The sequence below is a fragment of the Pseudonaja textilis genome, chromosome 2 (genome assembly GCF_049901715.1).
Source record: "Pseudonaja textilis isolate UNSWEBS1 chromosome 2, rPseTex1.2, whole genome shotgun sequence".
NCBI classification, from domain to species: Eukaryota; Metazoa; Chordata; class Lepidosauria; order Squamata; family Elapidae; genus Pseudonaja; species Pseudonaja textilis.
This window is the reverse complement of record NC_141991.1, coordinates 229,644,458-229,661,479: the sequence shown is the minus strand read 5'-3', so window position 1 is coordinate 229,661,479 and position 17,022 is coordinate 229,644,458. Positions and strand designations below refer to the sequence as shown.

General features: G+C 39.5%; 1 protein-coding gene and 1 long non-coding RNA gene across 8 annotated transcripts in view; one reads left to right on the top strand and one right to left on the bottom strand.

Moving 5' to 3' along the window:
* LOC148127406 (uncharacterized) overlaps positions 1-17,022 on the bottom strand; it is a 679,100-nt gene that overhangs the window by 111,716 nt on the left and 550,362 nt on the right. The window lies entirely within an intron of this gene.
* Positions 11,365-17,022, top strand: part of KIF2A (kinesin family member 2A) — a 52,024-nt gene continuing 46,366 nt past the window's right edge. Inside the window, exons 1-2 of one of the 7 annotated variants that reach the window (XM_087927240.1) lie at positions 11,365-11,819; positions 16,778-16,885. Coding sequence is in view for 4 of the 7 variants with exons in the window: in XM_026717089.2 (XP_026572874.1) it covers positions 11,756-11,819 (64 nt within the window). In the remaining 3 variants the exon portion in view is untranslated. The remainder of the gene's footprint in view (positions 11,820-16,777; positions 16,886-17,022) is intronic. The other 6 variants (XM_026717106.2, XM_087927239.1, XM_026717089.2 and 3 more) reach the window with 6 other exon arrangements.

Sequence of the window (17,022 nt, the reverse complement as noted above, 5' to 3'; positions counted from 1 at the left end):
GGTCTTCATATGAGTTGATTCATTCATGCTAAATAATAATAATAGTACTATATGCTACTAAAACTCTTGTGTCTGTGACTTCTAATAGGCCGAAACAGGTGCATTACAGGGAAACAATTTTTGAAACAAGATACCTCAGATGGGCTAACTTACAGGGAGTCATGGATTTATCTGGAATTGAAATTTAGAGAATTTCATAAAACATTTTGTGACTAAAAATTCTCATAAATCATTGTATGATTTAATACAAAATGTGATGAAACATTTCCTATGGTCAACTCCTGCTGGTTTAACTATACTGTAAAGTTCAACATCTCTCTTTTCACACCTCTTGATAGGTGAGGACCTTTAATGGCATTCCCTGTCCCCTCAGAGCAGAGAAATAGCATCTTCATGAAATAGGCAGTTTCAAAAATATCTAGGCCCTAGACATTCAAGCAGTAAAAAGTGTGACTTGAAATTAAGAATCAAAGGATAAAAAGCAATAAATCAAACAGCTTCGCATTCCCAACATGAAAGGGGAAAAGCCACTATTCATAATAGGATTGTCCAAAGTGCTACCAGCAAATGATAGCTATTTATACAATTTCCACAAACTTACTAATGGTGATCTTTGAATCGTGTAAAAAACACTGTCCATAGGGAAATACTGTTCAATCTTTTTAATTTTAAAAAAAAGAACCACAATGTAGCTCTTAGAAGCTGGGAAGTCATAGCCCAAGAGCATTTATTTAACAACTGCTGGTTTGAAGTCTTCGATCAATCTTGCACAAACTAGTGCTTCCCAGATATTCATGCTGCTGCAAATCACTGGGGGTTTATACATCATCATATCTGTGTGGCAAAGGCTTAAGGACTTTATTATAAATATTTAAAAGTATTTCAATATTACTAGAGAACTTTCATATGAAAAATTGTGAACTTCCCTCTTGGAAATGTTTTAATATTATTTATTCCGCAATTCTATCCACAGCTTCTAATTTTCATCCTTCATTCCTTCTGTTATTTGCAATATTATAGTTATATTGGCTAAAATATAAATATAATACTTTAGGGAATAGACTTATCTGTTATTGTTACTCTGACCCAATGAAGTATTAATAAAATAATTTATAAAGTTACACAAAAACTGCTTCAAGAAATCTTCTATCTTAAATCTGAAATTCTCTCCACACATACTAAGGACTAGTACAAACAAAATGAGATTTATTTCCAAATAAAGGGGCTCAGGATGAAGCTGCAATTAGATGTAGTTTTTCATGAGGAAGTCAAAAAGGGCAGATTATTTATCCAACCCAGTATTACCTATTCTGATAATAATGAACCTCCAGATGGCACAGATTAAACTTAGAAGTTTCTGCATTCCATACAAACTTCCTCAAAATATTGTTGTTTTACGTTATTTTTTATGTAGGCAAAAGAATGAAATAGGTGGTTATGTTACTTCATATGATTGTACTCAGGGATGGGATTCTACCGGTTCTAAAGAACCAGTTCTTATGATTCTGGACAGTTCAGAGAAACGGCAAATCGTGCCCCTGGCTGGCCCCTCCCCTCTCTGCCCACCCCTCCCTGCCCAGTAAGTCCTAATCGAGCATGCGTGACATTGTGTGCATGCCCGACATCGCTGACTGCGTTCTCCCCTGCCAGTCACTCCCTAAGGTATTTTTCCCTCTCCCTACGATCAGCTGTTCTGATGACTAGCTATGCCGGGATCCCCCTCGCTGTCTTACTGCTTTGCCCAGCAGGCTTCCCTAAGGCCCAGGAGGCAAAAGGGGGCACGTGGGAGGGGGAGCTGTGTCCCCCCCATGCTGTTTTTTGCTGTCCTGGGACCCAGGGAAGCTTCCTGGGAGCAAAAATGCCCCTGAAAAGGCTTCTCTGAGGCCCAAGAGGCCCAGAAAGGGAGTGCAGGGAGATACTGCATGCCCCCTCCCCCTGCGCTTCATTTTTTGCCTTCTTGGGCCCCAAGGAAGTCTTCTGGGACCAAAAACACCCCTCCAGGAGGCTTCCCTGAAGCCCAGGAGGCAAAAAACAAAACAAAAGAGGGGGGGGCTGCAAAAAATAAGTCACACCCACCCGGTCACATGGCCATGCCCAGTAGCCACACCCACAATCCCATCCCTGACTGTACTGAAGAAAGTTGCATGTCACACTCAAATGCAGATTCACATATATCGGCACAGCCAATTACAGAAGGCATGAAAAACCTGCAGTCCTCCTCCTATCAGTAGATGGCTATGGCTTGAACTAATGAGAAATGAAATTACGCAACAACTAGAAAGCCCAATTTAGAAGAAGCTATTTCAAAGGAAGGCAGGTTATAGTATAGTAACAAAAATAGTGACGTTGACGGACACCTCTTTCTCTAGCTTTAAATGATTTGACATCTCAGAGTATAGCCAGAGGGTGACAACACTCCCAAAGTTGTCTAGATGAGAGATCTAAAGGAAACTTTCTACAAAAGAAAAATACTGCATACAATTATACTTACTCCTAAATAAAGAAATAAACATAAACTGTAATATCACCTTGTCCAAGCACGAATCAGGCCCTGTGATGCCACTCACACACTTTTGGTGGACTGCTGGCATGTAAGCTTCTGCATTTTAATGCTCTTAATTCACACTGAAAATCTGAGTCACCAATGTACTTCTAAATTCCCGAAAGGGCAACAGTGAAATATATTGGAGTTGAACTGTGAACTTCCTTATTATGTTTCAAAGAGCTTTTCAAATTGCTTAAGTCAGTATAATGGATCCTCTATTAATAAATAAGTAAGACATTATTTTCGACTATATTATACCTCTGGTTATCAGAACACTCATATGGAGAATAGAATCCACAAAATTTCAAAACAATCACAATATTCCTTGTGCCGAGTTATTTTGAAGAGAAATCTCTATTACATAGCTGCCAACTTGTAGTTTGATATTTTTCTAGAGCTTCCAATTCAACTATAATTGACACACGCAATTATTTGTAGTATCTTAATGCAACATATTCACGTTTGCCAAAGATAAACCTTTCCAAGGGCTTGTCAGTTGCCATAAAAAATAATTGTAGTCACAATCATACCCAAGTCTACAGCTACAGACCAATTTTTGGGATGTTTCCTGGCTAGGATAACAGTCTGTATGTGCTGCCTAGGAAAGTTTGATTATGATAAAACTCACAAAGAACAATTGAGGAAACACATAAAAATATGGAAGCTATGTTAAAGTAACTGTAACTTGTAGTTTTTTTACTAAAAATGTGTACGTATGATGGTGTTAGATTCAAAGTGTTCAAATATCAGTAATCAGAAAGAGATTATGCTGTGACTGTTAAAAAGCATAGCATGCCATCTTAAAGGATATCCTAGCCAGCTATTCTGTGACATTCATTCATATATAGCGAATGACACTAAGCAGAATTGAAATTGAAATACAAATGCAATACAAATACAAAAACAATAGCCCATAAGTAAATGATATAGAACAATAAAATCTCATCAACAATAGTGTTTGTCCAACCTCCTACATTTGGAAAGAGCCAATCCAGTCCAATCGAATCCAATAAAAATTTTAGTGTGAAAACTTGCCAAGAAAACTGCAGGGGTGTCCAAGCAAATGCCTGTAATAAAAAACCTGACTTGAAGGTATCCACATGCACACACACAAAACTCGTGTCAGGCATAGAATCTTTATTTCTTTGGCATTGGAAGCTTAAGCACACATAGTTTCTGATAAATCTGCTATTCCTGTTTTTACCATGAAAGCCAGCTGGTGGCCTTGGGCCAGTCCCTCTCAGCTCAGCTCACCCCACAGAGTTGCTGTGGTGGTGACAATGGGAGGAGGAATGTGTGTTATATATGTTCATTTCCTTGAGTTGTAAAAATAAGGGGTGTGTGTATTAAAAACAAATAAAAGTATATCATTGTCAATTTTCAAAGTGAGATGAAAGCATTATTTTACAATTAGTTTACATTAGTTTACAATTTTCATCTCACTGAAGGCAAAACCATACAAAATTAATCTATGAATACTAACTACCTTGCATACAGCTGCTACCTTGTACTTAACAATCCTTGACCTATTGGATCATTGTTTCAGAAATATTTCTTTCCTAAACAGAAACAAAATGACCAAGAGCAAAAAAAACAACAACCCAGTGACAGTGGGAATGACTTCCAGTTTCTTGGTGGCTTTACTGCCCTCTGGCAGCCAATAGTGAGACCAGTCTAACTGGCTTCAGGAAAGTTAGGGCAGGACTGGTCTACTGATACTCTGGACAGTGGCTTGACAGCATGGCAGTACTAAAACAACCACAAATTAGAGACCATAATAAATAAGATGTATTAAACAAAAGCTGAGAGCAGTAGCATACAATACTGTGTTAAGAGTCTAAGAAAGATTCAATATTTTTCATTTTTAGAGGGAAAGAGTGAGTTTAACTAAAGACGGGAAGCAGAGGATTTTAAGACATGATTTACTTTAATGGAAATATATGGAGTATTCAGCTTCTGACAAGAAAAGCAGAAAAATAAAAATATAACATTAAAACTGCTTGCCACAGCAAAGATAAGAAATTTTAAAATGTAGCAGCCACACATACAAATGCTAAAATGGAGGCACAAGATGTAGCTTAGGTTGAGAATAAAGGCTGCTTTTTACATGGAAAAGGCAAGAATAATTTTTGGCTAATGAAAGAAACAGAAAAAGAATGATGTTCTGAATGGTGCTAGGTCACTTTTGCTGGCTAATATAGTGGAAAATGGGGGCTGTGGGGGAGAGACAGGGGTGTCAAACTCGATTTCACTAAGGGCCAGATCAGCATTGTGGTTGTCCATGCAGGGTCAGGGGGAGGGGCATGGCTGGGGTGGTTGCGGCCGCTTGGGTGTGAACAGCTTGATGTCGCTTGTGTGGGGGGTGCCTGTGGGGACAGAGGTGGGAGGGAATCCAGGAGTCTCTGGCAGGTGGAGAGGTGGGCGGGAGGCTCATCCTATGGGATGAAGCGAAGTGAGGGTGGGGGTGGAGTAGCTACTGCTGCCGGAAACTATTGGCCACCACACACTTGTATCAAAAATCTTTTCAGAAAAGATTGTAGGAAATTTTAAAAAATCATGTATGAAAAGTAAAAGAAAAATGTATTTTTCCACCTGCGGAACAATAATAAACATTTAGTCATACATCTATCTATGTAGATGTAGCTGTTATTTTATTTGCACTACTTTGTAGGCTTGTCCTTATTATTTCTATTCATCCATGCTGTTATTAATGAAACTTATATACCCAGTTGGGAGTGGCTTTCATATGGTGAAAGAAATGTTTAAAGGCACCAACAGCAGCGAGAAGAATGCAAAGGAACTCAGCATGGCTGTGATGAGCTCGATAATAACTCAGGCTGTTATTGAAAAGTTCTTTACCATAAGATTTTGTTATTGTCATATGTATAAGCTACATAAATGTTACAGAGTCTTAAGTATACAAACGGGTTGGCAGATATACATTATGATATTTTACATAATTAACAGTTCTTCTAGTTTAATAAGTTTAAATTAGGTAGGAACAGGCACCAAGTTATTTGTTTTACTGTGAAAACAGCAATAGCACTTAGACTTACGTACTACTTGACAGCATACAGTGCTTTACAGCAATAGTTTCTGAATAGGGGAAACTGAAACAGAATGATGAGAATTTTATCTTTGTATATGTGAAAGAAAATATCAACAGGGTTGAGGACTAGTACTATACAAGATTTTATCCCTTCATCCCTAAAATAAAAACTGTATTTAGGACCTTGAAAACATACATACAGATATGTACTGTATATTTTAATAAGGCCTTCTTGATGCCTCTGAAGTGTTTGCAGTAGATATTTCTTTCTTTGTGCCCTAGGAAAGAAACAACTGCCTAAGATTAAATTCTCAACTTTCCTAGTGGGAGGTGAGCATCTTCATCACTAGGCTATTATGCCCACCCCTCGCTCTTAAATTAAACATTGTTAATACCTGCTTATATTTTTTCCTTTAAAAAAAAAACTCCAGTTAATCTGAATACAGCACTCTAAAAGCAAACTGGATAAGATACAGGTGAAACTCGAAAAATTAGAATATGTGCAAAAGTTCATTTATTTCAGTAATGCAACTTAAAAGGTGAACCTAATATATGAGATAGACTCATTATATGCAAAGCAAGATAGTTCAAGCCATGATGTGTCATAATTGAGATGATTATGGTTTACAGCTCATGAAAACCCCAAATCCACAATCTCAGAAAATTAGAATATTGTGAAAAGGTTCCATATTCTAGGCTCAAAGTGTCCCACTCTAATCAGCTAATTAAGCCATAACACCTGCAAAGGGTTCCTGAGCCTTTAAATGGTCTCTCAGTCTGGTTCAGTAGGAATCACAATCATGGGAAAGACTGCTGACCTGACAGTTGTACAGAAAACCATCATTGGCATAAGGAAGGAAAGCCTCAAAAGGTAATTGCAAAAAAAGTTAGATGTTCCCAAAGTGCTGTATCAAAGCACATTAATAGAAAGTTGTGTGGAAGGAAAAAGTGTGGAAGAAAAAGGTGCACAAGCAGCAGGGATGACCGCAGCCTAGAGAGGATTGTCAGGAAAAGGCCATTCAAAAGTGTTGGGGACTTTCACAAGGAGTGGACTGAGGCTGTAGTCAGTGCATCAAGAGCCACCAAACACAGACGGATCCTGGACATGGGCTTCAAATGTCGTATTCCTCTTGTCAAGCCATTCCTGAACAACAAACGTCAGAAGCGTCTTACCTGGGCTAAAGAAAAAAAGAACTGGTCTGTTGCTCAGTGGTCCAAAGTCCTCGTTTCTGATGAGAGCAACTTTTGCATCTCATTTGGAAACCAAGGACCCAGAGTCTGGAGGAAGAATGGAGAGGTGTTAGGGATACACCCTAGCAGAATCTGCACGGCAGTCAGGCAGGCAGGCAAAATATGTGAGATAAACATTTTTGTAGCTTACACTCAGTAAAACAGATACACAGTGCTAGTTAAATAGTTTATTCCAGTAAGAGTTATAGCATAGTCAAACAGTCCATATATCATTCACTAGTTCAGTCCGTCCAGGGATTATTCAGTTGCAAATTCCAGTGTCGAAAAAGAGAGGTCAGTAAACTTACAAATATCAGTCCAGTAATATATCTCCTCGCAGTAGAGATATGAAGAAGTCAAAACTCCTCTCTTCCTTCAGCAACTCAGCAGTAGGGAAACACGCAGTTAACAAACCATCAATTCATCAAACCATCAATCATCAGGAATCATCAGGTTCTCTTGCTCCCTTATGGTGGTTCACAACCGCACCCAAAATTACATGCTTTGCAGTTTAAAGTGACACACACTTAAACTTACAATCATAGTTTATATATATTATTTTACCCAAACTACGTTAGGTAACCTATGTTATTCCTAACAAGAGGCACACGCTTGAAGTCCAGTATGAAGTTTCCACAGTCTGCGTTGATTTGGGGAGCCATGTGGTGTTGGTCCAATGTGCTTCATTAAGTCCAGGGGCAATGCAGCTGTCTACCAGGAGATTTTGGAGCACTTCATGCTTCCTTCTGCAGATGAGCTTTATGGGGATGCTGACTTCATTTTCCAGCAGGACTTGGCACCTGCCCACATTGCCAAAAGCACCAAAACCTGGTTCAATGACCGTGGGATTACTGTGCTTGATTGGCCAGCAAACTTTCCTGACCTGAATCCCATAGAGAATCTATGGGGCATTGCCAAGAGAAAGATGAGAGACATGACACCGAACAATGCAGAAGAGCTGAAGGCTGCAATTGAAGCATCCTGGTTTTCCATAACACCTCAGCAGAGGCACAGGCTGATTGCTTCCATGCCCCATTGAGGCAGTAATTGCTGCAAAAGGGGCCCAAACCAAGTACTGAGTATATATGAATGCTTATACTTTTCAGAGGTGCAATATTGTTCTATGTACAATCCTTGTTTTATTGATTGCATGTAATATTCTAATTTTCTGAGATTGTGGATTTGGGGTTTTCATGAGCTACAAGCCATCATCATCACAATTATGACAAATCACAGCTTGAACTATCTTGCCTTGCATGTAATAAGTCTATCTCATATATTAGTTTCACCTTTTAAGTTGCATTACTGAAATAAATGAACTTTTGCATGATATTCTAATTTTTCACGTTTCACCTGTACAGGACATGTAGGCAAAGTACATCATTATAGAACAATATCCTTTAAATAGTTGGTTCGAACTGAAATTGCTCTAATAGTCTTCTCTGACTTAAATTAACCATACATGTATAATTTCCCCTTTGAAGAAGATATACAAGCACAATAAGAACTTCCCTGATCCATCCTTTTCAAGAATTTGTTAAGCGTAGAATAGAATAGCTTTATTATCACTTTGAATGTAGACTAATTGGCACACATTAAAATGAAATTTCATTGCATACAGCTCTCAAAGGATCGCCACCTCCAATATACACTACATAGCCATGACAAAATACATACAAAATTATATATATATACCCACATATATGACACATAGAAATATTACTCTTATGGTCAGAGTACTCATCCTTAAAAAAAAGTGGGGCAGTGACATCTAAAAAGAAGCCTTTGAATTTACATCTCCTCCCCCCCACTACCAACACATTTATTAAACAAAATTATTGCAGGATGTTAACTGGATTCCCCACCACCCCATGAACCAACATTTCTGTCATGCCTTTGGTGGAGACTGACTCTGAGGGAGAGGAGGAACAGCTGACAAGGTGTGGAAGTGTGGCTCTGGAGGTTGTGGAGGAGGCTGGGGAAGGGCAGAGGCCAGCTGAGAAGTCAGAGGAAGACCCAGGCCCATCCATCCTAGGGCACGCAAGGAGGAGATGATAAGGGAGAGACATGGTCTACTGGGGAGGAGAGGGCCTTGATCCTCTTCATGGGTTGCAGCTGTGACAACTGAATAAAAGGATGGACTTGCATATGGGTGACAGCTGGAAACAAAGGTGGAAATATCTCTAGTTTATTGTTCCTGAGTTTGGCGTCCTTCCCAGTGTGTGTTATCTGTGGACGTCCTCCAGCCCTTATCTTGCCTGGTTTGTGTTGCTTTTTTCCTTCTTCTTGTAACTGTGTGGGAGTGTTTTGTCTTCAATCAAGAATATTCAGAACTTGGAAGCAAAGTGAAGGAATAAAAGGGGCTTCACTTGTTTTCTGTGACTGTGTTTGTTTTGTATCCCACCCTGGGTCATCATAATTTCTTTGAAAATGCCCATTTTGATGTGTGCTTCTAAAGAAAAACCCATGTAGATGGCAGTACCTAAATAACCTTTATTAAACTTGGAAAGTTAAACAGGGTTGGATCTGGTTAATATTTGGATGAAAGACTATTAGGAAATACCATAGCTAGTATAATGTTTATGACAATGGTAAGCCACTTCCATATCTTTACTAAAAAAATATGAGAACATGATTATGAAATTGAGAGATTTTTTTCCTTCATAAGATTGGGAATAAACTATGTTTATATAGTACTAGCAGAGTGTTTTGCTTTTATATATATATAATTATTTTATACAACATATATTATAGTATTTGAATAAATCTTATGTGGAGTCCATTTCCTTTAACTATTTTGCGACACCACCCAATTATTTTTAATTTGTTTAGTGTGCCAACCAAAATTACGGTCCCATTTTCTTGATAGATTGCAATGTTTCATTATTTCTGTTTAAACTGGCCATAAGAGAAGCCCAACTGCTAACAGTCTTTCCCCTTTCAGAATTGAAACATCCTTAAATAAGAGATGAAATTACAAATCAACATTGTTGAGACAATACAAAGCCTGACTCCCTAATTATATTAGCACAATGGTTGGATGGTGTAGTAAAGCTGCTACATATCCCATTGATTAAAGAGTGCCATCCAGTGTGAACCAGGAAGTATGCCTTCTCTGCTGTAGTACTTAGCACACTATTCCACCTGATTTTAATCATAATTCTGCTGGCCTTTCAGTAAGCTCTTAAGACTTGGCTGTCCTCAAGCATGAGGGTCAGAAGGTCATTGAGCCTGTGAGGTGCTGTTCACTTACTGTTGACAGTTTATCATTAGTTGCCATTGTTCGCTTCTGTTTTTTAAAATTGTTATTTGTTCTTATATTGATGTTGTTAGCCAGAGTTGCTGAGATAAGAGGGGGGCATATAAATAGAATAAAATAAATGAATCACCAATGAAGAAATTAGTATTAATTGGGCGTTCAGTCTTGCAACACATTTTGAATTTCAGCCCTTGAACTTAAACCTTTTTATATTTACTTGCTTTTTCCCTATTCCATTTTATACAGTTTTGCCTGATTCTGAAGAACTCAAAAATATGCTTAATTATAGTATATATAACTAAATTGCTTCTCTTTGGTTGATACAATCCAGGTATGCATTTTCAATTGTGATACATATTTTAACAGATTAAAATAATTCTTCAATGTTTTTCCAAAACCTAAACAGCATATTAAGGGACAGGGAGGTTTAATCAATCTACCCATTTCCTTTCTGAGAAAGAGCCAAATTCCATTAGGAATTTATCCTAATGTTGCCATTTTCATTTGTGGCAGCCTTATGGGAAGCCGAAGTGATGGAGTGAATACACACATTCTTGGATGTTGTGATGATAATTCCAGCATAGATTTATTTTATTTTTTAAAAAAATCCACTTTAACCAAAAGGAAAAAACCTACATGCTTTTCCATACAAAGCCTAGGACTAACTCAATACAGAACTGTATTCTACTGATGTCTGGAGGTGATAAAAATGACTTCAGAAAATGTGAGGGATCAGACATCTCAAACACACAGTTTAAAAGTTGTAATAGCAGCTATAAAAGGGGCTTTAGACAAGGTTTAGTCCAGAACTAGTCTCAAAATAAATTACCTCACGTAATTGCTAGGAAGATAACAGGCTTATGCTATTAAGGAGGACAGGTGGGGTGAGGGTGCAGCATTTTAAATATAGTAAATGGACTCAACTTGTTACGACCCTTTGGAGGAATGACAAGCATGACAATGCCTTAATGAAAAGGCTTATTTTTCATTCAGGGCATCAAAATCCCACATGAGGTAACAACGGACAGAACGAGAACTGAACCCGCCTTCCGTTCGGGCCCGTCCGGCTCCCCGCACTCTCGCCGCCTCCCTTGCAAAACGGGGAGCGCAGTAACCTCTACTCCGTATCCCAGGAATCCACTCCAAGGACCAAGGCCCCAAATGCACCTGGTCGGATAGATTTTTCTCGTAAACCCCACCACGCTGCCGACGAGGAAGCGAAGCCGGGGGCTGGAGTTCAGGAGGCGGAGAGTAGAGCCCGTCCCCCTCCTTCCGCTCAGCGCGGCGGCGCCCTAGCCAGCACAAGAAAGCACCGCCGAAGAAACCGGCGGGCGTGCGGGCGGCGACGGCGGCGGCCTCCGCGGCGCCCCACGCCAAACTCCGAAAGCCCGCCGCCCGCCTCTGCTCCTCCCACTCCTTAAACCGATCCTGCCGTGACGCCTCCATTGTGTGCGCAGCGGCAGCGGCTCCCGGCGACTGTTGTATCCGGCCGGCGCCTTTTTTTTTCTCTCCTCCTCCTTCCTTCCCCCTCCCCTTTTCCCGTAGAAACTGCTGGGGCCGCCGCCGCCTCTTTCCCGCCGCCCCTCCCGCTTCTCCTTTTCCTTCAGCCGGGCGCCCCCCGCCTCGCCGCCTCATCTTCGGTGTCTCCCCCTCCCTTTCACTCGATGACGCGATGGCAACGGCCAACTTCGGCAAGATCCAGATAGGGATCTACGTGGAGATCAAGCGCAGCGATGGTGAGCCGGGGAAGGGGGAGGGGAGGCAGAGGACAGCAAACCGATGAATGGGTGGAAGCGATGCCAGGGGAGCTTGAGTGGAGGGGCCCGCCCTCCTCAACCGGGGCGGCCGGGGCCGAAGATGGGCGCGGGCCCGGAGAAGGAGCGGCGTCGGCGTCGGGGCCTGTGGCGTCGGCCCGCGGTCGTTAAGGAGATTTTTATGTCGCCTCTTGCGGTGAGGCACCCGGGGTGGCAGACCTGCGCTGTCGCCGCTGGAGACGGCAGAGAAAGAGGGAGGTTGCTGCAGTGCCATGGGGAAGGGAGGGCGCGGAGCCGCGGGGAGGGTTTGGGGGTGCGGAGTTGTAGGGGAAGCCGCTTCAGGGATGGGGAGGCTCAGGAAGGGCGTGGCCGGGGAGGCCGGCCGGTTGGAAAGGCTGCGCGCGGAAACTTGGGGTAGCAACAGGAGTATTTTCGGCGGGTGATGGGGAAGCATGTGCAGGAGACCCAAGGAGAATGCAGGCAAGTCTCACGTGCGGCTTCTCTGAGGTGTAAACCCGTATTCTGAAGCCCGAATGCGTGCAGCTTTCCTTCTGTTAACAAGAAAAAAAAAGCAAATGGAGTGACTGACATCCCACTATTCAGAACAATGTCATATAGTGTGCAGTATTTAATTTAAATAAACGGGATTGCTAATCTCTCGTTGTAATAGCCTCATATTTCCACACTACTCCGCCGGGAGGGGGAAGTTCCTGGGTTGCTCCCGGTTTTTCCCTTTTTCTCTTTCCCCATTTCTGCCCTGTGTCTCGTGGCAACAGTGTGTGAAAAGCTTTCTAACGATGCGGATGAAGTTTGTAGGCGTGGGAAGCTTTGGTGAGATTACACTTGCATGGTGTGGATAACAGCGTGCGGAGGGTTGCGTGCAAAATGAATCTCTTGCTCAGCCATGATGAGTGAGATGTCATTGGATGCTCCTGGTTATTTTTGATGACGCTGGGATGAGGTCAGTTTTAAATTCGTTCTGGAACGGTACCTATGGGACACAGCTTAATATTTGCCAAACGCAGGACATGTCTAGAAATTCATCACATGTCTAGAAATCGGAGGTTTTCATGATTGTACCCAAAGGACTAAGAAATAAATATTGTTAATTCTGCTTTCTGTTTCAGCATTTCATTTGTGCTCCATACACTTTTGATTCTGCAGTTCTAATTGCAGGTACTCATATTAAGAGTTTGTCAGAGGAACCTATACTGATCTTAAAATTCTTGGTTTTGGTATATTTTCAGAGTGGTTCAAGGAATTTGCTCATTCTTTATTACACCTGATAAAAATGAGTATATGTCTCTAACAAAATGTTTCTGTCTGGGATCATTGTAATTTTTAAAAATATTCTTGTATTCTACTAATTATAAGAAATATAATTGCTTACCACCATCAATGAAAAGTTATGAAATGAATGGAAATCCTGGAGTATCTTTGGTTGGGTAGGTTCCTGGCTGGTTTAACATCTATACTACCAAATAGTTTCAAATAAATTGTTTTATTTTTGTAAGGAATCCTAGATTTAGATGTTTCTTGTTTTCTGGAAGTTAATTGACAGTCATCTGCTACCTATCTTTTGAATTTTTTTTAAAGTAGTTGACTTGTTGCCTACTGTTTGGAAAAAAGTGTAAATGCTACCTCACAAATATAACTTTTGGTAGATTTTAATCCTTCTAATTCTGTAGTGAAGCAGGAATTGGAACAAATAATATTGAACTTTAAGCAGGGAAGTTGAAAAAGCATTCTGAAAGAATGTAGAAGCAAACCACTGCCTTCCTATTGCAAAGAAAACATAGATGAACCCACCATCAGCCAAGTTCAGTACGGATGCATTGCTAATATAACTAAGACTCACAGGTTTAAATCACTTTAGAGCAGGGGTGTCAACCTGCTGGTTTGTGGGCCAGATGCGTCACGTGCAGGTCATGCCCACCCCAGCTTCACAAAGGTAAACATCATGATATGTCCTGTGACATCAACGTGATGCAACAAGTTTGACACCTGTGACTTAAGAATTAAGAAATAGTAGAATATATATGTGCTGGTGAGATTCAGAACTTTGTAATAAGAGGCAGCACATACTCATGTTATTTTTAAAAAAATTCACTAACATAATGACAGGTTACAGGTAGTCCTTACTTGCTGTTTATTTATTCATTGATTATTTGAAAGTAATATATAATGGCATTGAAAAACAAGTCTTATGACTAGTGTTTGAAGTTGTGGCTGTCGTATCCCCATGGTCACGTGATTGTGATTTGGCCCGTTCACATTTATGACAGTCATAGTGTCCCATGGCTACACAATTTCTATTGTGATATTCTAAGCAAAATCAACGGGAAGCTTAAAGGAAGTTGCTCATCACAGTTGTATTATCTCATTTAGCAACTTACGATGATTTGCTTAACGACTGCACCTAGAACTGACCCTTTTGAGTTGGCCTCACATGGCGTCAGTCTTAACTACCATACATTTAGCACCTGAGTTGCCAATTTGTCTTGTGGTTCGTAAGTGAGGACTACCTATATAAATGTTGATTACAGATTGGTAAAGAATTGAATGATCATTTTTATTATTTAAGCCTGTTTACTTATTGTATTGTGTTAAGATACTTCCGGATATACATTGGCTAAAGTTTGTAATGCAGCAAAGTTACCATTTATATAAGAAATTGATGTTTGAACTATTTCCATAGACTGTCTGTCTACTATAATACAAGAGTGTTATTGGTCTTTCTCCTGAAGTGTAATCAACTTCCCTGTCTGCTTAAGTATTCCACGTACATCATTGCTTACATTTAGAATTCAGGTAATTTAAGGTTATTTATGGCAAAGAACTGATAGGCAGATAAAAGATTAAATACTAATTTCTCCTCCTAATTTTCTGACTTTGATCTTTTTCTTGAAGTAGTTTTTCCTGTTTAAAAGGGAATTATTGTAACAGCTCTCATCTACAACATGAGGAGGATAGGGGAGAATGCCACTATCCTAAAATACCTAAAGCTTTTTGCATAGAATATCTGACTGGGTGGGCTTTTGGCCTAATCTTTTTCCATTTTTTAAATATTCTAGTTAGTGGGACCACATACAGTGCTACTGTTATTCTACTGAATACTGTATCATTACTCCTCTTAGTGAAGAGCCAATGCAGATATATGAGCTCAGGACCAAAATTATAACTTTACTTCCCACTGACATTTGGGTTTAAGCTCTGTTAATTTTAGTAGAAGTTGTAGATGTACATAGATTCAAAATTACGTTGAAATTAATCCTATTAAAACTATTAAAATTGTATGCATTTCTCTATAAAATTATAAGAAATAGGGCTGCTAAGATCATTCTGAGGTTTGCTTTGTAGCAACAATTGCACTAAATTTTAGCAAAGCCATGTGTTTGCTGATTCATTGCAGTACCAAACCCAATTGAACTGCTTTCTGTGCATGTACATTTCAATTGGGAAGGCCCTCAAAGCAGTCAGGTTATGTATGACCAGTTACACTTCATTTACACAGCCTTAACTGAGCTGGAGAAACATTTATAGTCTCAAAATATTAGTTTCCAAATATATTCATATATTTTTCACCCAAGTTTTGAATGAAAAAATGGAAGAACCATTCTAAAGAATAATGGTATTTAATTACCCATTTTAGTAAGAAGTAAAAATTAGATTAAAAAAGATGTGAACCAAATAAGAATTCTCACCTCTTTTTAATGGATAGAAACCTCTTTAAGCATTATATTTCTACTGGTAAATAAAACTACCTTCTTTGCGTGTTTTTTTTCCAGAGTGCAGGTTTCTCAGTTTTTCATCTAGTTCCATTCAGAAAGATTAATTTTTTGATATTTAGTAAATTATTTAGTCCATGATTGTATCTCTGAGGTGAGATGTAATGTACAGGTAATTCTTGACATACAGCAGTTCATTTAGTGACCATTCAATGTTTCAACGGCACTGAAATTAAGTGACTTATGACTATTTTTCACACTTACGACTTTTGCAGCACCCCCATGGTTACATGATCAAAATTCAAATGTTTGGCAACTGACTCCTATTTATGATGGCTGCATTGTCCAGGGGTCTTGTGATCACCATTTGCGAACTGTGTTGCTAACTTATCAACTGCAGTGATTCACTTTTACAACTGTGGCAAGAAAGGTCATAAAAATGGAGCAAAATTCACTTAATAAATGTTTTACTTAGCAACAGAAGTTTTGGGCTTTTTATATAAAGCTTACTGTCAGAATCAGTGGTCCTGTAACATCAATTGATTGCCCTGCCTTCTGGAATGAGAGATAATAGGTCTGTTTTTCTTTGTGGCACGATTTGGGGTATTTGAAAATGGATTCTTTTTGTGGCTAGCTACACCAACATCCTTATATGATATTTGTCATAGGTCTTATTTCCAGCTTCCTTATTCAACATCATCCTTGCTCTTCTCAAATAGTGTTCTGAATCCTTAAAACATAGTGTCCATAATTGGATAGACCGTCCTAGAATCCTAATACCCAGAATTTATGAGTGTTTCTAGTTCTCTTACCAGTATTAGTATGATGGTTCCCAGTTCTTCCAACTCCCATTCATATATCATTTGCCCTAGGAAAACACACTGCCTTTTAATAGTTGCTTCCATTTGTTGGATTGTTCAGTTACAGTTATAGGAAAATCAAACATAATCAAACCTGATTTTCCTGTCTAGGTGCCTCTACTGAATAATTGCTAAAATAACAGCCTATGGAATGATGTACCCAAATGTAGGTGTAGGTATAATTGATGGCCAGTCAAGTTTTCATCCATTAAAATGAAAATTGATTAGAAAATGCTGTAAACTAGAACATATTACTGGAATAAAAAGTTGAAGTCAGAGAAGCAAGGCGCACATTAATATTACTCAAATTGCTGGCAGATTTTCATCATACTTTTATTTCCTCAAAATTTAGGTTGCTCTCCACAGGTTCCTCTTTGCCATACTCTGGTGATTCCTGTACTCCATTGCTAGCTATGGATATTCATTTGGGATTGGATTAACTCTGTCTTTGGATCTTCAGGTATAGTTCAAAATAGCTCCTCTTATCTGACAGTGACATTTTGTAGAACAGAAGCAATTTGTTGTATCATTTTCTTCTATGATTCCAGATCCCTAGTATTCTCTGTTCCTTTATTCTCACAGAGCATGTATTAAGGT